Here is a 21,265-nt window from a genome sequence, read left to right on the forward strand (position 1 = left end):
AGCATCTTTGTAGCTAGATCTAGCATTTTTTGAAAATGACAAGTCTGGAATCTTTTAAAAATGTTTATAGCTAACAGAATGTTACATTATTTATGGCCTTAAATTAATATTTCAGTTTTTTCTTAAGTAAATAAGAAATATTGTTGAAGTTTCACTAAAATAATTAGCTAATTAATAATAAAGGCTATGTAAGACAAGGTTGCTTTCGTATTTTTTTACGTGGAATTAAATTAAAATAAGCAAATAATTATTTACAAAATAGTAGTTTTGACAGTTGTAAATTTAAAACTGGTAATCGGTTGCAAGTCACTTGCGCATAATTGTCGTAAATTTGTGAATTTAAATACATATGTTCAGGTGTAGCCCAGGCTTCTAATTTCAAAGGCACAGGTGATCGGTAATGATTTTACTTCTGAAATCAATTTTTAATTTAACGAGCATTATCTAGAATAATATGGAGGGAGCAATAATATATGTCTTACTATGTAGTAAGAAAATTCAAGATGCCTTATAAAAAATATGAAAATGCACATATGTACATATGTATGTACACACCCAAGATATTTAGGTCTTGTCAACTAAAAAATTAAAAACTTAGAAGCTTATCATGTAGTGCTAAGTATAGGGATCGATTTGTTGTTCATTATACATATTATATATTTCCGAATATACATACATATGTATGTAAATGGAGAAGCTGCAGCTATTGCTTATACACATACAGAAATATGTATGTATGCATGTACGTTATTTTACTAAAAATTAATATCCAATAAATTTTATCTATCTTTATTTCGACTTTGAAGTATGAAGTGTGAAGTAGAATCAAGGCATACTCGCCTTTGGTAGATCATACGTATGTATATGCTTAGGTAAGTATGTATTGAGTTTTAAAATCATCCATAAATCTATTTATTATTTATTTACTTGTTAAGCAGTGCAGATGCCAAACATTAAAGCATTGTTGCGCTAGTTTTTTAAGCGATTAAAAACTATTGTGATTTGTTTAAATTTAAGATGCTTATTAGGGATAAATATTTTGCCATACAACTTTATTCAAAACATTCTCTCAAGCTAATATCATCTTATATGCCACCAAGTGGAAAATCATAATTTTTCTAATTACTATATTCCTAAATAGTCAATATAATACGTATTTACACAATAATATTGAAAAAAAAAAACTCGGCTTAGTTGAACATCTGCACGAGTACGACGACTTTCTTGACTAGGGATTTTGTGGAATGAACTGCATATATGGGCAATACTATGATATGTGGCAGCATTGAGCCTTTCTAGTTATGTTGTGGCCCTCGACCTCCCAATGCGTCTGCAAATATATAGATGAAAGGTGGAATGAGTCATGCGACAGTTCTAAAATTAGTTGGGTAGGACAATATTATATTCACTGATTTCGAGTTACAACGAAGAGTTAAAACCAATGAAAGCACGAGGTCATTTTAACCAAAGTTTTATTTGGTAATAAAATTGTAATAATAGAAAACTTGAAGCTACAGATGATTGGTCTGTGAGTTTTGCTGTATAAAAAAAAGAAGAGTAAATTTCAAAATTTTAATTCACAGTTCATACATAACTTGTAATTTGACTAAATAATATTAATGCTTTCAGTTCAGATAGAGATAATGTAAAAGGCAAGAAAAAACATGTTGTACTTAAGTTAGCATGTTATAATTTAAATTTCACGGTTTCAAAGATTATTTTTTTTTTCAATTTGTTGAATTTGTTTCTTAATTAGGTAACTTTATTTGTTGATATTATTATTTTTTTTATGATAAGCTTTTACTGCCACCAGATAATGGACAGTTAGTGTGTATTTTCGCGGTTTTTTTTAGTTCGTACAAATTATTATTTAATGCATATAATCAAGTATTATGTTCAACAAGACCGGAACTGGTATCACTCGACAGTTGTGTAGTGTTCTATATATAATTGATTGCTTTTTAATGGTTTTATTGCAATTTCCGAAACAAATGTATATATGCGATTAAAATTCACTGTTCATAATTTTTTTTTACTGATTCCTAATCTCATAAGAGTCCTCTCCTTTTATAGAATATATTCGTTAGTTGTTCTTATTTTTTTTATATATATATTTATATTTTTTGTTGTTCCGCAGAGTGGAATGCACACAAGAGTGGGACGCGCTTAAAGTGGTAAGTGAACTGAATTGGAAATTAGTTTACCCATTTACTGATTATGTCCTGCAATAGAGAAGAAAAAAATGAGTGTAAGGAAATTCTTTAGTGATGGCATGATAAAAAGTAAATTTAAGACGGCCTTGCAGTCTGCTCACCTTGACATCATCCATTTCGTCTTCAGACGATGAGTGGGAGAGTCCATTGTATGTCTTGAACGTAACATTCTTCATGAAAGATTTTAACAGACTAGCGCTGAGCTGTCCGAATTTGTACGGAACGACAGGATCGTAATCTCCATGCGCTTGGAATATTGGCACCTCATCGCTGCTCACCTTGGCCCCAGGGAACTGCTTGTGCAGTGGTAGCCAGCACGACAAGGCCACTACACCGGCAAGCGACTGCTCAAAGGTTAGAGCGGAGTACAAAGCCAGCGCACCACCTTGTGAAAAGCCTCCCAGCACAATTCGATTGGCTGGAATGCCAGCCGATACTTCTTTTTGTATCATACTATGTACGTTATCACGTGCCGCACGTATGCCGGGCTCGTCCTCCGGACCTCCAATATCCAGCGTTTTAAGATCAAACCAAGATGGCATGCGAAAGCCAGCATTCAACGAAACTGGCTGTGTTGGTGCTGTTGGGCAAATCACCTTCATGAAAGGTGGTCGGATAGCGGCGAGGGCGCTGCTCCAGCCATGACCGGTGTCTCCCAGGCCGTGCATAAATATAAGCTGTACCACCGAAGTTTTATAAAAAATATTTCCAAAGCTAATATCAGAAACTTACCGTTGCTGTCTGTTTGACAGTCGCCTCCACAATTACAGGTGCAGCCATGTCTTCCCCGTCTCCTTGTTTCTTCGATTAGCCTCTTTATGTTTGCAATAAGAAAATTATATTTTTTAGCTATAAATGCGATGTTACAATATACGCAGAGTTTCCTGGAAAATTTAAATGTAGGCATTACATACGTTAAGTTATGTCATTTGGCTAAATCAAAGCACAATTAGTAATATTGATTTTGTTGTAAAACATCAAAAACAAAATCTGTGCTGCATATTTTTATACAGAGTTTTACACTATTATAAAAATGTTTGAGACAAGAAGATTTGGGTATATGTTAATGTAAACGTCAACTTAAATTTTAATTTATCTACCAAAAATAAATCCTTTTATATGTTATTTTCGTCCAATATACTGCTGGCTGATACTGCGAGTTGATAATCGAATATCGATATTTCGATAATTAAATTGGCTATCAACATTTTTGTTATTTTTCCCTTATGTATATATTGAATTCAATATGTAGAGTATTCTTACTATCATATGATATATATCACAAAATATGCTATATCTAATTACACTATCGAATACTTATTTATCGATACTTTCATATCAAAAACAAATTTACAATTTTAATGAGTGCTTTTATTCATTAGAAGTTATTATAACTACGTAGATATTAAAGGCGGAAAAGGATTCTGCTTGGAGACCACTAGCTTGTTGTGCGCGTGGGAGATGTAACCCTTGATTTTACCTTCGTAAATTAAGTTAGCTATAATACAATGCGTTTCGTCAATGGAAACATCTGTTACACCCACAAACTGCAGTGCGGTCAAGAAATCTGCCATGTCCAACTGATGTGTCTGCCGAATAGCAAAGACTTTCTTAAATAGATTACGATATACAATGAACTTGAGTTTCTCTACGAGCAGGTAAATGCCGCTCCGTATGAGTACAAGCTCCTGGTCACGAACAATCTCATCGAACTTGTTTACATTGCCAGCTTTCAAAGCGAGCGCCAGATCATCGAATAGAAGTAGATCATAACGCTCCAATAATGATTTCCGCGGTAGGTATCCCAATAGCATTTTTATTGGCACCAGATAGATCAGTATTAGGCGTTTGTTGCTAGCAAAGCGATCGGGGCAATGGGTAAACGCATATGACAAATCGTCCACGGCCATACGATAGTTTGAGTCGAACATGGCACGCCTGCCGACAAAGTACTTGTAGGTGATTTGCTCCGGCTGAGGGAAGCTCTCCTTGAAAGCACAATTTTCAATTGCGCGTATGAGCGGCTTGCAGAGATGTAGTTTGTTTATGCGAAAGTATATCTTGAAAAGTTGATTCACTAAACTCATCATGCCTAGTCGTTTCGTATCCTCCTCAGAAGCTCGTCCGTCAGCAGCGCATACACGAAAGCATGCCATTATGCAGTCTGCTGCTTTTTCCAGAATATTACCAGGCGTAAAGCCGCGACAGTGCTTTTCACATGCTTGAGCAAGATATCGTAGATCTAGGCACACACGATACATAAGTGGCAAACACCAGTTCTCGTCCTTCAATTGCTGAAGCAGCTTTACCACGGCCGAACAGCTAACCGACTGCTGAGTGTAAGCCTCCATATAATTGGGCGGCTCTTGAGCCAAATAATACAGCACCTTAATATGGGCACACACAACTTCATCTAATGGCGGTTTCAAATGACGTTCTACTAACTTTTCGGGCTGCGCTATGTACAAGTTGCGGTTTTGTACATGAATGTCGCGCAGCGATATAAATACTCCCAGGTTGTCACCATTGTAATCCTCGGCAGCTCGCAATATTCCTGTGAGATAATTATTCACGTTACCAAACATAATAAATTACTTCTTTTTCTAAATAATTGTTTATAAAAACCGGCTGTGAAAACACCGGACAATCGATGTTTTCATCGATTAACATAAATAATCTTTTAGGATGACAGTTAACGATTTCACATTAGGTTAAATTGTTGTCTCCTCCGATTGCTATCGATATCTATCAATGTTTTAATTTCAGTTACAATATTATGAAATAGTTTAGCGATATATTTGAAAATTAAAAAAAGAATCATCAATGAAAAGCTGTTTTTACTCAAAGCTCGCACGCTAGCAGCAATAGATTTACGAGCATTATCCAAATTTAAACTGTGCATGTATTATACATATATATGTACATATGTATAAATATTATGAAAGTTGTCATTGAATTTTATTTTACCAAAATTAATAGACTTCTCTGTCTTTTTTTTTGTTTATGAAAACGTGAACAACCAAAAACAAAAAGGATGTCGACACCACATTTTCTTTTGAGCAATGGAAAAAGCATGCCTATGGTAGGACTGGGTACTTGGCGAGTAAGTGTATATAAATAATGACAAGGCCAAGGCGCGTTAAACTGGGTCAGTGTCATTATATGTCATTGTATCCATTGTTGTTGCTTCTAGAGTCCACCAGAAATTGTTACTCAGGCTGTAAAGGAAGCAATTGATATTGGATACCGGCACTTGGACTGTGCTTACATATATGGAAATGAAGCGCAAATTGGCGCTGCTATATCCGAAAAGATTAAGGAAGGTGTCGTTACACGGTGAGCTGTAGGGTTGATTGCTTTCGTTTCCCTTTCATACACTTAACTATTGATTATATATACAGGGATCAGCTATTCATAACAAGTAAATTATGGAACACGTATCACAGACCTGATATGGTTCGTGCTGCCTGTGAGACAAGCATGCGGAGTCTAGCTGTTGACTATTTGGATCTGTATTTAATGCATTGGCCAATGGCCTACAAGTCCGGTGACAATCTATATCCAACTTGCCCAGATACAGGCAAGGCGGCGTTTGAGGACATCGATTATGTGGATACATGGAAGGCAATGGAGGACTTGGTGGAAAGAGGTTTGTGTCATGCGATTGGTGTTTCAAATTTTAATGAACAGCAAATCAACCGACTGCTGAGCATGGCCAAGCTAAAGCCTGTTGTGCTTCAGATCGAATGCCATCCTTACCTGCGCCAAAAGTCGCTGATCACACTTTGTTATGACAACGCAATTGCAGTCACTGCGTACAGTTCGTTGGGATCGGCCCATACACCCTATGAGAAGCCCGGCACATACCCACTGCTACACCATCCCATCATCTTGGAAATAGCAGCCAAGTACGATCGCACCCCTGCCCAAGTCCTGCTTCGTTATCAAACTCAATCGGGTATTATTGTCATTCCCCGCTCTGTTACCAAACAACACATGTATGAGAACTTCAAGAAAATTTGGGACTTCGGACTGGATAATGATGACTTGCAGGCAATCGATAATCTTGACTGCAATGGACGCTTTATGACGATGAAAGCAGCCTTTGGCCATCCATATTATCCATTTTGTTAATCTTCAGGTATGAACAATAGTTTTGTGGAGAGCGGAAGCTCTCGTAATGGAAATTACGGTCTATATGCTAAGAATATTAATTATTAATATACTAATACAATAGTGTACAGTTTTTCACAATATGTCTAAAGGTGAATCCTGTTAATCGAGATAATTTATGCATACATCGTAATAATAAATATTAAACAAAAATTCTGACTTGAGATTGTTTTTATTATATTCAGCAGCAAAACTAATTAGATACACCTAAAAAAATTTAAAAAGAGACAAAACAGATGTCAGATGTGAACTGGAGATGGACACAAACTATATTAGATTAATTATCTATGTATTCAATTAACTATTAATTAATTATTTAACTATTAATAACACTAATCCTGATCTGATTAGGTCTTTGCCAGAGCTTGAAACAAATGTACGAACTCTCTAAAGACTGTACTTATATTGTATATTTTATATTCTTTGGTCTGTCTAACACGGCCAATAGATTTATAGACTTAAATAATAATTTTTCTTAAAAAAAATAAAAACATTTAATTTTAATCATGTTTAGCTATCATTTTCTTTTACCGTCGATTGCTCATAGTTGATATGAAATAAATTATAAAAAAAAGGTAATACAAAAAATAATGGCATCTTAAAAAGTGTGTCTCAAATCACTTTTAGGTTCACCCTCGCCCAAGCAAATAATTGCCACACAGCTTATTTAAGCAAAGTATGTATATGTATTTGTATTTCAGCTACCAAATAGAATGATGATTAAATATGTATTTATAAGATATCATAGATTCCATCTAAGTTCCAAAAAAATTTATTCTTTGAATCGTTTGAATAGCTTTGCAGACATTTTGCGATTATTGTTGAAGTGCCATGCGATTTATGTATCAAAACCCAAAACGGACGAAGCAGCAAAAATTAGCAATGTTTATGATATACTTCCCTGAAAATATCGCCTTAGTAATCAATCAAATTATCACCTTCTACGCCGCTAAATCTAAAATTAATCTTGGTTTATCTGTAAATCTTCAAAAATGACAACAAAAATTTATGACAGAAGTTGTAATAAATTATAATAAATATGTTTGTCACAAAAAAATTTTCGCATACAAATATTTAGGAAGGTGTTAAGAAAATAAAATGTAAAAATTTTCATAACCCAGTTAGTGACCCTAGATAAGTCTTGTTTAAAATTGAAAACTAAGAAAATGTTAAACAGAGTTTGTTAACATATACAGCTTTACTTCGGATTGATAGAAATTTATTTTGAAAATAAATATTCTTTGTTTCATTATATAAAACTACATGTAGAAATAGAGCAGCTTATCTTTTCTTGTCGTAATACTAATTTTTAAGTACAATACAATACAACAATATTTTTACTGTGTAGATCTTTTTAAAATGGGAATTGCACTTATGATAACAAGGGGACTTATGCTAACCGAATCAGCTTTACAGAATGTAATACGGAAATATGGTAAGCCGGAGCGTTATATGTGGTGCCAAAGTGAAATTGCTGTGCCTCCAAAGGCAGTTTTATCGGATGGAAAAGAAGTACCCCTGATTGGACTGGGAACCTGGATGGTAAATACTGTTTATACACACATTAAAGATTTACGCACTTTTTATAGTAGGGAATCTACTTGAAATAATTTCTCTATATTTTTTTGCACTAATATTTTTTTGTCTTTGGACCAGTCGCAGTCCACATTGTCTTTTTGCAGGTGATTTTGCGAATACCGTTTAACGTACGTTAAATGTTTGCAAAATCCAAACCCAAAATCTCACTGCATTTTTAAAACGATTCTGAGAGCTCGTTCTCTGATCTCCCTCTCTTTAGATATATTTTCAAAAATAAACGCACTAAACTTTTATTAAAAAGTGTTTCATAAATAAAATAATTTACTTCTTGTCCAGAACTAAATTGAGCTGCCCTTACGAATTAAAAAAAAAATTGGCAATAGCGTTGTTGAAATGTAGAAATTATGTGGAAAATAGTTAAGTCATGTATAAAGTGTGCACTTTTTCAACGCAATTTTATTAATTAAAAAACAAGAAAATATTTATTTGTTGTATTAAAATAACCAAAAATGTTGGTTACAGTCGTGCAGACGTTTGTAAGTATTTAAATACCAAACGCACAGCTGTTTTTGTGCATTTTGCAGCCCTAAAGCGGGCAAAAAAGCTTTTAAAAAAGCTTTTACTTTAGCATATAAAGACAATAAACAGCTGAGAATCGCATTAGCATTTACCGCTTTAGCCTATTAAATACAGTTTTTGCATATAAGCACTCCATTGTCGATATAGAATCAATCCAAATCGTTGCAAGTGCTTAAAATGGCTACCCAAGTACCACATATTAGGCTAAATAATGGTTACGAAATGCCAATTATTGGTCTTGGAACATGGAATGTAAGTACAAAATAAAAACTGCAGGACTGCAGCTTCAGTCCGTTTGTTTTTCTATTATTTACTTATAGTACGTACTTACATATATTATGCAATTCTTGAAATTTATCATGTTGTATTCGAGTAAATTTCCGTTGCTTACAAATGTATGTATGTAGTACAGCCCAACAAGTGTTATGTTGATAATGCCGGTATCGGTATGTGAGAGTGTGTGTAGATTTTCATGCAGTTGTATTATAAAGTGTATGCGTGCGAGTGTGAATTGGTGTATGCGATAATTCAGGGTCCTAAATACAGTGTAAATTATAACATTTTCATAGGCATGCATATATTTTACGGCGTTAGCTTTACAAGGTGACCTTTCAGTCAGTGGAATTTTTTTAAAATCTTTAAATAATAAAATAATCATATGTTGAATGCTTATTCCACCAGCATGTTTACTAAAAAGTTATCATTGTTACAAACATTATTTGACATATTAAAATTTGTTATAATTTACGACCTATTCATAAATCAAGCAAGACAGTCTCTGGCCCCGGCTTGCTGATAAGTAACCTTTAGTAAATTGTGATTATAATGTTTTAAATGAATTTCGCATGATAATCTAATTTTTTCCTAAATATTAAAAGTATTGGAATTTCTATTTAGCCGTTTTTATATTTTCAATCATGTACACAATATATTAAATCAACATAAATCCGTTAAATCTTTTATTTCTAGAGCCCTCGTGGTCAAGTTACAGAAGCTGTTAAGGTTGCCATTGACGCTGGATATCGACACATTGATTGTGCGTATGTATACCAGAATGAGAATGAAGTTGGCGAAGGCATTGAGGCAAAGATTAAGGAAGGAGTTGTGAAGCGGTGTGTATTTCTCTATTATTATACTAAAAATCTATTTTATACACCAAATACATTTGTATATATTATGGTTTCAGCGAGGATTTGTTTATTACAAGCAAGCTTTGGAATACCTTCCATCGTCCTGATTTGGTTAGAACGGCTTGTGAGAATTCTTTGGATTTATTGAAGCTAAAATATCTGGATATGTATTTAATTCATTGGCCTATGGGATATAAAGAGGGTTGCGATTTGTTCCCTGTTGGAAAAGATGGAAAAACATTGTATTCCCCGGACGATTATGTAGATACCTGGAAGGCTATGGAACAGCTTGTCAAAGATGGCCTTGTGAAGTCTATTGGTGTTTCCAACTTCAATAAAGCGCAAATTGAGCGTATATTGGCAATTGCCAAGATTCCTCCAGCTACAAACCAGATTGAGTGTCATCCATATTTGACACAAAATAAATTGTGCGATTTTTGCAAATCGAAAGATATTGCAATTACAGCGTACAGTCCCTTGGGTAGTCCAAACCGTCCTTGGGCCAAGGAAGGAGATCCAGTTATTTTGGAGGAAGACAAGGTAATCTTAGACACAAAGACAAACGAACACAAAATAATTTTGGTTTTTTGGTAGATCAAAGAAATTGCGAAGAATAAGAATAAGACCTCTGCTCAGATTCTTATACGATATCAGATTCAACGCACAAACATTGTCATTCCCAAATCGGTAACCAAGGAACGAATTGAATCCAATTTCAAAGTATTTGATTTCGAGTTGTCACCTGAGGAAATTAAAACAATAGAAGGCTTTGAATGTAATGGACGCTTGGTACCACTTCTTAAGTAAGTTCAATTTTCTATATTTGAATATATTTCAACAAAAAAAGATTATATTATATTAATAATATAATTAATAATTATTATATTGACTATATATGTAAAACTATAATAATAGATTCATAAACTTAAATCTAAAATAGATTTTTTTCGTATTGTTTACTTAGGGAGAGTGGATCACATAAATACTATCCATTTCATGATGAATATTAAATAATATCAAAAGAAATTCAAGACGTCAGTAAAAAAAAAATTTCAAGGAGAGTTACATAAGTAAATATTTGTGGCAAAACTTAATAACGCACAAAAGAAGCATGTGTATTATAATTTGTAGATGTATAAACGCAGTAATTAAAATATATATATCGCTTGCTTTTAAAAACATTCCCAATTTGTGTCTAACCAATCGACAAGTTAATCGGATCAAGTTAATATCTAATATTTGATTTTTAGTCTAGCTAACTAACTTTTTATGTTATTTTGTTTATTTACTTTACAGTCAATACGGACATCCACATCATCCATTCGAGCACGATGAATACTAAATGAGTCCCAAAGACCATTGTGGATTATCTGTATACATATATTATATTATTTTAAATGAATGATATGCATAATAAAATGATATATGAATACATTTTTCAACCTAATTATCTATACTATTAACTTAAGAACTAATGTCAACAATTATGAGTATCATTAACATTAACATTTATTTGACAAGTGCAACTTATCTGACGTCGAAACGGTGATTAGGCCTTACGTAAAATCTAAAAAGTCTAGAATTTGCTTAACAATAGCTTGAAGCAAATATTTTGCACAGCTGTTTATTTCCATTTAATATTTTTGCCAACAATTATTATTCTGATACAATAGAAGTGCCAAATGTTTTGAAACAAAGAGCACCAGCATTGGATTATCTGCATAATAGCATCTAGACAAATAGCTAAAAATAAAAATAAACAAACCCTATGCAAATGGTAATGTATAAAAGGTGTGGAAATGTCGATTTGGGCAACAGAAAAAGATAAGCTCTAACTATTGGTAGACCATGAAAATATTTTATATTGCCCTCTTGGGTCTTCTTTTGGCACTCACTAACGGTGCTCATATTCACAAAGAGACAGCTGTGAGCAAGGAAATAAAGAGTGATCCTGCAGTAGATGGACCATGTTGTAAAAATGTTATGCAAACTCTTTTAGACATTCGTAAAGATATTCGGTTGTGGCTTTTGGATCGACTCTTTGGAAAACTGATTTTGCTGCACGGAGATGGACAACTTTTAGGTAACACAAAACCGACTGGCTGTGGTAAGCAACAACAGGCCACAGTCGATGTGTCCCGTGACTATCATAAAATTCTACACGACATAAGAAACGTTATTCCGAACAATCCTGTCATTAAAACTGATAACTATATACTACGTTCTGAGATTCAAGCTTCAAATCACAGCCCAAAAAATTCACACACGTCTACAACAAAAACAACAGAATACAAAACTGTCAAGGATTCCAACATTAAAAGAACAGTTGGTGGAGACACGAAGACCCGAAGATCAAGCACAAATACAGTCACATCTAGCAACGAAAAAGTGATTGACGTTGTCTCAAGCAATCATGGATCAAGCTCTACCAAAATCACAACATCTTCTGAAACATCAGAGCATTCTGGCTCAACTTCGAACTCCGATGGTGTTGAGGACTCCGCCCACTCTAGCAGGGAGAACAGGATTGACGATGTCCCAAGCAATCAAGGATCAAGCTCTACCACAATCACAACCTCTTCTGAGACATCAGAACATTTCGGCTCAACTTCAAACCCATCTGTAATTGAGGACTCCCCCTACACTAGCAGCGAAAACAAGATTGACGATGTCCCAAGCAATCATGGATTAAGCTCTACCACAATCACAACCTCTTCTGAGACATCAGAGCACTCCGGCTCAACTTCAAACTCAGATGGTGTTCAGGAATCCGTCCACTCTAGCAACGAAAAAGAGATTGACGTTGTCTCAAGCAATCATGGATCAAGCTCTACCAAAATCACAACATCTTCTGAAACATCAGAGCATTCTGGCTCAACTTCGAACTCCGATGGTGTTGAGGACTCCGCCCACTCTAGCAGGGAGAACAGGATTGACGATGTCCCAAGCAATCAAGGATCAAGCTCTACCACAATCACAACCTCTTCTGAGACATCAGAGCATTCCGGCTCAACTTCAAACCCAGCTGCAATTGAGGACTCCCCCTACACTAGCAGCGAAAACAAGATTGACGATGTCCCAAGCAATCATGGATTAAGCTCTACCATAATCACAACCTCTTCTGAGACATCAGAGCACTCCGGCTCAACTTCAAACCCAGCTGTACTTGAGGACTCCGCTCACTCTAGCAGCGGAAAAGAAATTGACGATGTCCAAAGGAATCAAGGATCAAATTTGACCACAATCAACACCTCTTCTGAGATATCAGAGCATTCCGGCTCAACTTCAAACTCAGATGGAGTTCGGGATTCCGCCCACTCCAGCAGCGAAAACAGGATTGACGATGTCCCAAACAATCATGAATCAAGCTCTACCACAATCACAACCTCTTCTGAGACATCAGTGCATTCCAGCTCAACTTCAAACCCAGCTGTAATTATGGACTCCGCTCACTCTAGCAGCGAAAAAGAAATTGACGATGTCCAGAGGAATCATGGATCAAGTTTGACCACAATGAACACCTCTTCTGAAACATCAGAGCATTCCGGCTCAACTTCAAATCCAGCTTTAATTAGGGACAACTCCAGCAGCGAACAAATGATTGACGTTGTCTCAAGCAATCATGGATCAAGCTCTACCAAAATCACAACATCTTCTGAAACATCAGAGCATTCTGGCTCAACTTCGAACTCCGATGGTGTTGAGGACTCCGCCCACTCTAGCAGGGAGAACAGGATTGACGATGTCCCAAGCAATCAAGGATCAAGCTCTACCACAATCACAACCTCTTCTGAGACATCAGAACATTTCGGCTCAACTTCAAACCCATCTGTAATTGAGGACTCCCCCTACACTAGCAGCGAAAACAAGATTGACGATGTCCCAAGCAATCATGGATTAAGCTCTACCACAATCACAACCTCTTCTGAGACATCAGAGCACTCCGGCTCAACTTCAAACTCAGATGGTGTTCAGGAATCCGTCCACTCTAGCAACGAAAAAGAGATTGACGTTGTCTCAAGCAATCATGGATCAAGCTCTACCAAAATCACAACATCTTCTGAAACATCAGAGCATTCTGGCTCAACTTCGAACTCCGATGGTGTTGAGGACTCCGCCCACTCTAGCAGGGAGAACAGGATTGACGATGTCCCAAGCAATCAAGGATCAAGCTCTACCACAATCACAACCTCTTCTGAGACATCAGAACATTTCGGCTCAACTTCAAACCCATCTGTAATTGAGGACTCCCCCTACACTAGCAGCGAAAACAAGATTGACGATGTCCCAAGCAATCATGGATTAAGCTCTACCACAATCACAACCTCTTCTGAGACATCAGAGCACTCCGGCTCAACTTCAAACTCAGATGGTGTTCAGGAATCCGTCCACTCTAGCAACGAAAAAGAGATTGACGTTGTCTCAAGCAATCATGGATCAAGCTCTACCAAAATCACAACATCTTCTGAAACATCAGAGCATTCTGGCTCAACTTCGAACTCCGATGGTGTTGAGGACTCCGCCCACTCTAGCAGGGAGAACAGGATTGACGATGTCCCAAGCAATCAAGGATCAAGCTCTACCACAATCACAACCTCTTCTGAGACATCAGAGCATTCCGGCTCAACTTCAAACCCAGCTGCAATTGAGGACTCCCCCTACACTAGCAGCGAAAACAAGATTGACGATGTCCCAAGCAATCATGGATTAAGCTCTACCATAATCACAACCTCTTCTGAGACATCAGAGCACTCCGGCTCAACTTCAAACCCAGCTGTACTTGAGGACTCCGCTCACTCTAGCAGCGGAAAAGAAATTGACGATGTCCAAAGGAATCAAGGATCAAATTTGACCACAATCAACACCTCTTCTGAGATATCAGAGCATTCCGGCTCAACTTCAAACTCAGATGGAGTTCGGGATTCCGCCCACTCCAGCAGCGAAAACAGGATTGACGATGTCCCAAGCAATCATGGATCAAGCTCTAACACAATCACAACCTCTTCTGAGACATCAGTGCATTCCAGCTCAACTTCAAACCCAGCTGTAATTATGGACTCCGCTCACTCTAGCAGCGAAAAAGAAATTGACGATGTCCAGAGGAATCATGGATCAAGTTTGACCACAATGAACACCTCTTCTGAAACATCAGAGCATTCCGGCTCAACTTCAAATCCAGCTTTAATTAGGGACAACTCCAGCAGCGAACAAATGATTGACGTTGTCTCAAGCAATCATGGATCAAGCTCTACCAAAATCACAACATCTTCTGAAACATCAGAGCATTCTGGCTCAACTTCGAACTCCGATGGTGTTGAGGACTCCGCCCACTCTAGCAGGGAGAACAGGATTGACGATGTCCCAAGCAATCAAGGATCAAGCTCTACCACAATCACAACCTCTTCTGAGACATCAGAACATTTCGGCTCAACTTCAAACCCATCTGTAATTGAGGACTCCCCCTACACTAGCAGCGAAAACAAGATTGACGATGTCCCAAGCAATCATGGATTAAGCTCTACCACAATCACAACCTCTTCTGAGACATCAGAGCACTCCGGCTCAACTTCAAACTCAGATGGTGTTCAGGAATCCGTCCACTCTAGCAACGAAAAAGAGATTGACGTTGTCTCAAGCAATCATGGATCAAGCTCTACCAAAATCACAACATCTTCTGAAACATCAGAGCATTCTGGCTCAACTTCGAACTCGGATGGTGTTGAGGACTCCGCCCACTCTAGCAGGGAGAACAGGATTGACGATGTCCCAAGCAATCATGAATCAGCTTCTACCACAATCACAGCCTCTTCTGAGACATCAGAGCAATCCAGCTTAACTTCAAACCTAGCTGTAATAAGGGACTCCGCTCAATCTACCAGCGAAAACATGATTGACGATGTCCCCAATAATCATGGACCAAGCTCAACCAGAATCACAACTACTTCTGAAACCTCAGCGCATTCCAGCTCAACTTCAAACCCACTTGTAATTGATGACTCCGCCCACACTAACAGCGAAAACAAGATTGACGAAGTCCCACGCAATCATGGATCAAGCTCTACCACAATCACAACCTCTTCTGAGACATCAGAGCACTCCGGCTCAACTTCAAACCCAGCTGTAATTGTGGACCCCGCTCACTATAGCAGCGAAAACAAGATTGACGATGTCCCAAGCAATCATGGATCTGGCTCTTCCAAAATCACAACCTCACAATCTGAGACATCAGAGCAATCTGGCTCAACTTCAAACCCAGCTGTAATTATAGACTCCGCTCACTCTAACAGAGAAAACAAGATTGGCGATGTCCGAAGCAATCATGGATCTGGCTCTACCACAATCACAACCTCTTCTGAAACATCAGAGCATTCAGGCTCAACTTCGAACTCCGATGGTGTTGAGGACTCCGCCCACTCTAGCAGAGAAAATAGTATTGACGATGTCCCAAGCAAGCATGGATCAAGCTCGAACACAATCACAACCTCTTCTGAAACATCAGAGCATTCTGGCTCAACTACGAACTCTGATGGTGTTGAGGACTCCGCCCACTCTAGCAGGGAAAACAGGATTGACGATGTCCCAAGCAATCAATCATGGATCAAGCTCTAACACAATCACAACCTCTTCTGAGACATCAGAGCATTTCGGCCCAACTTCAAACCCAGTTGTAATTGAGGACTCCGCCTACTCTAGCAGTGAAAACAAGATTGAACACGTCCCAAGCAATCAAAGATCAAGCTCTACCACAATCACAACCTCTTCTGAGACATCACAGCATTTCGGCTCAACTTCACACCCAGTTGTAATTGAGGACACCGCCTACTCTAGCAGCGAAATCAAAATTGACGATGTCCCAATCAATAATGGATCTGTCTCTACCACAATCACAACCTCTTCTGAAAAATTAGAGCATTCAGGCTCAACTTCGAACTCCGATGGTGTTGAGGACTCCGCCCAGTCTAGCAGGGAAAATAGGATCAAGCTCTACCACAATCACAACCTCTTCTGAGACATCACAGCATTTCGGCTCAACTTCACACCCAGTTGTAATTGAGGACACCGCCCGCCTACACTAGCAGCGAAAACAAGATTGACGACGTCCCAAGCAATCAAGGATCAAGCTCTACTACAATCACAACCTCTTCTGAGACATCAGAGCAATCCGGGTCTACTTCAAACCCAGCTGTAATTGTGGACTCCGCTCACTATAGCAGCGAAAACAAGATTGACGATGTCCGAAGCAATCATGGATCTGGCTCTACCACAATCACAACCTCTTCTGAAACATCAGAGCATTCTGGCTCAACTACGAACTCTGATGATGTTGAGCACTCCGCCCACTCTAGCAGGGAAAACAGGATTGACGATGTCCCAAGCAATCAACGATCAAGCTCTACCACAATCATAACCTCTTCTGAAACATCAGAGCATTCTGGCTCAACTACGAACTCTGATGGTGTTGAGGACTCCGCCCACTCTAGCAGGGAAAATAGGATTGACGATGTCCCAAGCAATCATGGATCAAGCTCGAACACAATCACAACCTCTTCTGAGACATCAGAGCATTTCGGCTTAACTTCAAACAAAGCTGTAATTGAGGACTCCGCCTACACTAGCAGCGAAAACAAGATTGACGACCTCCCAAGCAATCATGGATCAAGCTTTACCACAAACACAACCTCTTCTGAGACATCAGAGCAATCCGGCTCAACTTCAAACCCAGCTGTAATTGTGGACTTCGCTCACTATAGCAGCGAAAACAAGATTGACGATGTCCCAAGCAATCATGGATCTGTCTCTTCCACAATCACAACCTCTTCTGAAACATCAGAGCATTCTGGCTCAACTTCGAACTCGGATAGTGTTGAGGACTCCGCCCACTCTAGCAGGGAAAACAGGATTGACGATGTCCCAAGCAATCATGGATCAAGCTCTAACACAATCACAACCTCTTCTGAGACATCAGAGCATTTCGGCCCAACTTCAAACCCAGTTGTAATTGAGAACTCCGCCTACTCTAGCAGCGAAAACAAGATTGAACACGGCCTAAGCAATCAAAGATCAAGCTCTACCACAATCACAACCTCTTCTGAGACATCAGAGCATTTCGGCCCAACTTCAAACCCAGTTGTAATTGAGGATTCCGCCTACACTAGCAGCGAAAACAAGATTGACGACGTCCCAAGCAATCAAGGATCAAGCTCTACTACAATCACAACCTCTTCTGAGACATCAGAGCACTCCGGCTCAACTTCAAATCCATCTGTAATTATGGACTCCGCTCACGCTAGCAGCGAAAACAAGATTGACGATGTCCGAAGCAATCATGGATCTGGCTCTACCACAATCACTACCTCTTCTGAACCATCAGGATTCTGGCTCAAGCCTTCGACTCGGATGGTGTTGGAGGCTCCGCCCATCTAGCAGGGAGAACAGTGAATTGACCGATGTCCAAGCAATCAGGAATCAAGCTCTACCACAATCACAACCTCTTCTGAGACATCAGAGCAATCCGACTCAACTTCAAACCCAGCTGTAATTGAGGACCCCGCCCACTCTAGCAGGGGAAACAAGATTGACGATGTCCCAAGCAATCATGGATCAAGCAGTAGCACTATCAAAACCTCTTCTGATACATCAGAGCATTCCGGCTTAACTTCAAACCCAAGTGAATCGGAGTACTCCGCCCACTCTAGTAGCGAAAAAGAGATAGACGATACCCAAAGCAATCATGGATCAAGTTGGGCTACAATCACAACTACTTCTGAGACATCAGCGCATTCCGGCTCAACTTCAAAACAAGGTGAAACTGAAAATTCCGCCCACTCTAGCAGCGAAAACAAGATTAACGATATGTCAAGCAATCATGGATCAAGTTCGACTACAATCACAACCTCGTCTGAGACATCAGAGCAATCCGGCTCAACTTCAAACCCAGCTGTAATTGTGGACTTCGCTCACTATAGCAGCGAAAACAAGATTGACGATGTCCGAAGCAATCATGGAACTGGCTCTACTTCAATCACAACCTCTTCTGAAACATCAGAGCATTCAGGCTCAACTACGAACTCTGATGATGTTGAGGACTCCGCCCACTCTAGCAGGGAAAACAGGATTGACGATGTCCCAAGCAATCATGGATCTGGCTCTACCACAATCACAACCTCTTCTGAAACATCAGAGCATTCAGGCTCAACTTCGAACTCCGATGGTGTTGAGGACTCCGCCCAGTCTAGCAGGGAAAATAGGATTGACGATGTCCCAAGCAATCATGGATCAAGCTCGAACACAATCACAACATCTTCTGAGACATCAGAGCATTTCGGCCCAACTTCAAACCCAGTTGTAACTGTGGACCCCGCTCACTATAGCAGCGAAAACAAGATTGACGATGTCCCAAGCAATCATGGATCAAGATCTACCACAATCACAACCTCTTCTGAGACATCAGAGCAACCCGGTTCAACTTCAAACCCAGCTGTAATTATGGACTCCGCTTACTCTAGCAGCGAAAACAAGATTCACGATGTCCGAAGCAATCATGGATCTGGCTCTACCTACAATCACAACCTCTTCTGAAACATCAGAGCATTCTGGCTCAACTTCGAACTCTGATGATGTTGAGGAATCCGCCCACTCTACCAGCGAAAAAGAGATTGACGATGCCCGAAGGAATCATGGATCAAGTTCGACTACAATCACAACTACTTCTGAGACATCAGCGCATTCCGGCTCAACTTCAAACCAAGCTGAAGTTGAAGATTCCCCCAACTCTAGCAGCGAAAACAAGATTAACGATATCTCAAGCAATCATGGATCAAGTTCGACTACAATCACAACCTCTTCTGAGACACCAGAGCACTCCGGCTCAACTTCAAATCCATCTGTAATTATGGACTCCGCTCACGCTAGCAGCGAAAACAAGATTGACGATGTCCGAAGCAATCATGGATCTGGCTCAACCACAATCACAACCTCTTCTGAAACATCAGAGCATTCTGGCTCAACTTCGGAACTCTGATGATGTTGAGCACTCCGCCCACTCTAGCAGGGAAAACAGGATTGACGATGTCCCAAGCAATCATGGATCAAGATCTACCACAATCACAACCTCTTCTGAGACATCAGAGCAACCCGGTTCAACTTCAAACCCAGCTCTAATTGAGGACTCCGCGCACTCTAGCAGCGAAAACAAGATTGACGACTTCCCAACCAATCAAGGATCAAGCTCCACCACAATCACAGCCTCGTCTGAAACATCAGAGCAATCCGGCTCAACTTCAAACCCAGCTGTATTTGTGGACCCCGCTCACTATAGCAGCGAAAACAAGATTGACGATGTCCCAAGCAATCATGGATCTGTCTCTTCCACAATCACAACCTCACAATCTGAGACATCAGAGCAATCTGGCTCAACTTCAAACCCAGCTGTAATTATGGACTCCGCTCACTCTAACAGAGAAAACAAGATTGGCGATGTCCGAAGCAATCATGGATCTGGCTCTACCACAATTACAACCTCTTCTGAGACATCAGAGCAATCCGACTCAACTTCAAACCCAGCTGTAATTGAGGACTCCGCCCACTCTGGCAGCGAAAACAAGATTGACGATGTGAAAACGAATCATGGATCAAGTTCGACCACAATCACTACTTCTTCTGAGACAACAGAGCATTCCGGTTCTTCTTCAAGCCCACCTAATTTGGACTCCACCCACTATAGCGGCGAATACAAAATTGACGATGGCGCCAGTTCTCATGGATCAAACTCAGCCACAATTACAACTTCATTGGAGTCATATGAAAAGTCCGGCATAACTTCAAGTCCCGCTGATGTTGAGTACGCCGGGAATGACAGGAATGAAAACACTAAGGCATTGTCTTCAGGAAAATCGGGTCATATCAAATTATCCGATATCTCTTTGCTTAGAAAATCTAGTTGGAGGCAAACTTCAAATTCGAAAAAATCACATCATAGTAAATCTACCTTAAAGCCTTTAATTAACGTTCACCTGAAGCCTAAATATTTCAGATCAGATAAAAGAAGTATGCAAAATGTAAACTCCGTAAAATCTGCTGAATTTGAAGGTGGCGTCAGAGCATTGTCTTATGAGCCCACTTCTGCTGGCCCGTCTACTGTCCCAGGCATTATCGAAAAAATAATCACGAAACGTTTAGATGCAATTCCAATGAATTCTATTTCTTTGAAGAAGAATAATGAAAACATTAAAGCTAATACAAATGGCGATAGGTATGCTGTAACTGGCATTAAAGCTGGCGGCACACAGTTTGGACTCGGACCTTATCCTTATTGGTGGGGAGCTCAAGGAGGTTGGATGGCACATAGACCAACCTGGAGTGGTTATGGATGGAAACCATATGCAACTGGATGGAGGACTAATGCGTGGAACTAATATAGTCAAAACAGGATGCCTGATATCATACAAATATTAATGTATGTTACGCTAATGGTGTTTATAATTTTTGAAATTTATAAATATAAATATATATGAGCAATCGAAAAAATATACACTCACGTGGCTATATAAATACTTAGAATAGATTTTTAAGCTTAAGAGGTATTTTAGTTAGTGCACTACAAGTCTGAGATCATTGTTCACAAAGAGATTT

At 38.9% G+C, this 21,265-nt stretch overlaps 6 protein-coding genes across 15 annotated transcripts; 4 read left to right on the top strand and 2 right to left on the bottom strand.

Moving 5' to 3' along the window:
- Positions 1 to 1,182: 1,182 nt before the first annotated feature.
- Positions 1,183 to 3,390, bottom strand: LOC108598507 (acyl-protein thioesterase 1). Of its 7 annotated transcripts, none has more exons than XM_017985181.1 (5): positions 3,314 to 3,331; positions 2,946 to 3,027; positions 2,315 to 2,890; positions 2,205 to 2,222; positions 1,183 to 1,330 (listed from the first exon to the last, which is right to left on the bottom strand). In XM_017985181.1, exons 2-5 carry the CDS (start codon positions 2,991 to 2,993, stop codon positions 1,268 to 1,270), a joined length of 705 nt encoding a protein of 234 aa, XP_017840670.1. In that variant the 5' UTR covers positions 2,994 to 3,027; positions 3,314 to 3,331; the 3' UTR covers positions 1,183 to 1,267. The 7 variants fall into 7 exon arrangements, with proteins under 7 accessions (XP_017840670.1, XP_017840667.1, XP_017840669.1 ...); XM_017985178.2 differs by lacking the exon at positions 3,314 to 3,331 and adding an exon at positions 3,128 to 3,187 and having other exon boundaries at positions 2,946 to 3,062; XM_017985180.2 differs by lacking the exon at positions 3,314 to 3,331 and adding an exon at positions 3,128 to 3,145.
- A 195-nt stretch (positions 3,391 to 3,585) lies between these two features.
- On the bottom strand, positions 3,586 to 4,833 carry LOC108598406 (PCI domain-containing protein 2 homolog). Its single transcript, XM_017985028.2, has one exon. The coding sequence runs from the start codon at positions 4,796 to 4,798 to the stop codon at positions 3,608 to 3,610; it is 1,191 nt and encodes a 396-aa protein (XP_017840517.2). The 5' UTR covers positions 4,799 to 4,833; the 3' UTR covers positions 3,586 to 3,607.
- A 331-nt stretch (positions 4,834 to 5,164) lies between these two features.
- Positions 5,165 to 6,512, top strand: LOC108598405 (aldo-keto reductase family 1 member B1). Its single transcript, XM_017985027.1, has 3 exons — positions 5,165 to 5,316; positions 5,407 to 5,549; positions 5,615 to 6,512. Exons 1-3 carry the CDS (start codon positions 5,248 to 5,250, stop codon positions 6,345 to 6,347), a joined length of 945 nt encoding a protein of 314 aa, XP_017840516.1. The 5' UTR covers positions 5,165 to 5,247; the 3' UTR covers positions 6,348 to 6,512.
- Positions 6,513 to 7,708: 1,196 nt separating this feature from the next.
- Positions 7,709 to 11,068, top strand: LOC108598397 (aldo-keto reductase family 1 member B1). Of its 4 annotated transcripts, none has more exons than XR_001915091.2 (6): positions 7,709 to 7,928; positions 9,474 to 9,616; positions 9,691 to 10,174; positions 10,229 to 10,437; positions 10,599 to 10,704; positions 10,931 to 11,068. XR_001915091.2 is itself a non-coding variant. In XM_017985017.2 (5 exons), exons 1-5 carry the CDS (start codon positions 7,746 to 7,748, stop codon positions 10,974 to 10,976), a joined length of 1,065 nt encoding a protein of 354 aa, XP_017840506.2. In that variant the 5' UTR covers positions 7,713 to 7,745; the 3' UTR covers positions 10,977 to 11,068. The 4 variants fall into 4 exon arrangements, 2 of the variants coding, with proteins under 2 accessions (XP_017840506.2, XP_017840508.2); XR_001915092.2 differs by lacking the exon at positions 7,709 to 7,928 and adding an exon at positions 8,588 to 8,756; XM_017985017.2 differs by lacking the exon at positions 10,599 to 10,704 and having other exon boundaries at positions 7,713 to 7,928.
- Positions 11,069 to 11,469: 401 nt separating this feature from the next.
- Positions 11,470 to 19,640, top strand: LOC108600755 (serine-rich adhesin for platelets). The gene is made up of 5 exons (XM_033294757.1): positions 11,470 to 11,960; positions 12,003 to 15,892; positions 15,999 to 16,609; positions 16,993 to 18,036; positions 18,091 to 19,640. The coding sequence occupies exons 1-5, from the start codon at positions 11,483 to 11,485 to the stop codon at positions 19,211 to 19,213; spliced, it is 7,146 nt and encodes a 2,381-aa protein (XP_033150648.1). The 5' UTR covers positions 11,470 to 11,482; the 3' UTR covers positions 19,214 to 19,640.
- LOC117134641 (cell wall protein IFF6-like) lies at positions 19,567 to 21,118 on the top strand. The gene is made up of 2 exons (XM_017988514.2): positions 19,567 to 20,611; positions 20,667 to 21,118. The coding sequence occupies exons 1-2, from the start codon at positions 19,567 to 19,569 to the stop codon at positions 20,693 to 20,695; spliced, it is 1,074 nt and encodes a 357-aa protein (XP_017844003.2). The 3' UTR covers positions 20,696 to 21,118.
- Positions 21,119 to 21,265: the final 147 nt, after the last annotated feature.

Source organism: Drosophila busckii, unplaced genomic scaffold (assembly GCF_011750605.1).
Source record: "Drosophila busckii strain San Diego stock center, stock number 13000-0081.31 unplaced genomic scaffold, ASM1175060v1 chrUn_07, whole genome shotgun sequence".
Taxonomy (NCBI): domain Eukaryota; kingdom Metazoa; phylum Arthropoda; class Insecta; order Diptera; family Drosophilidae; genus Drosophila; species Drosophila busckii.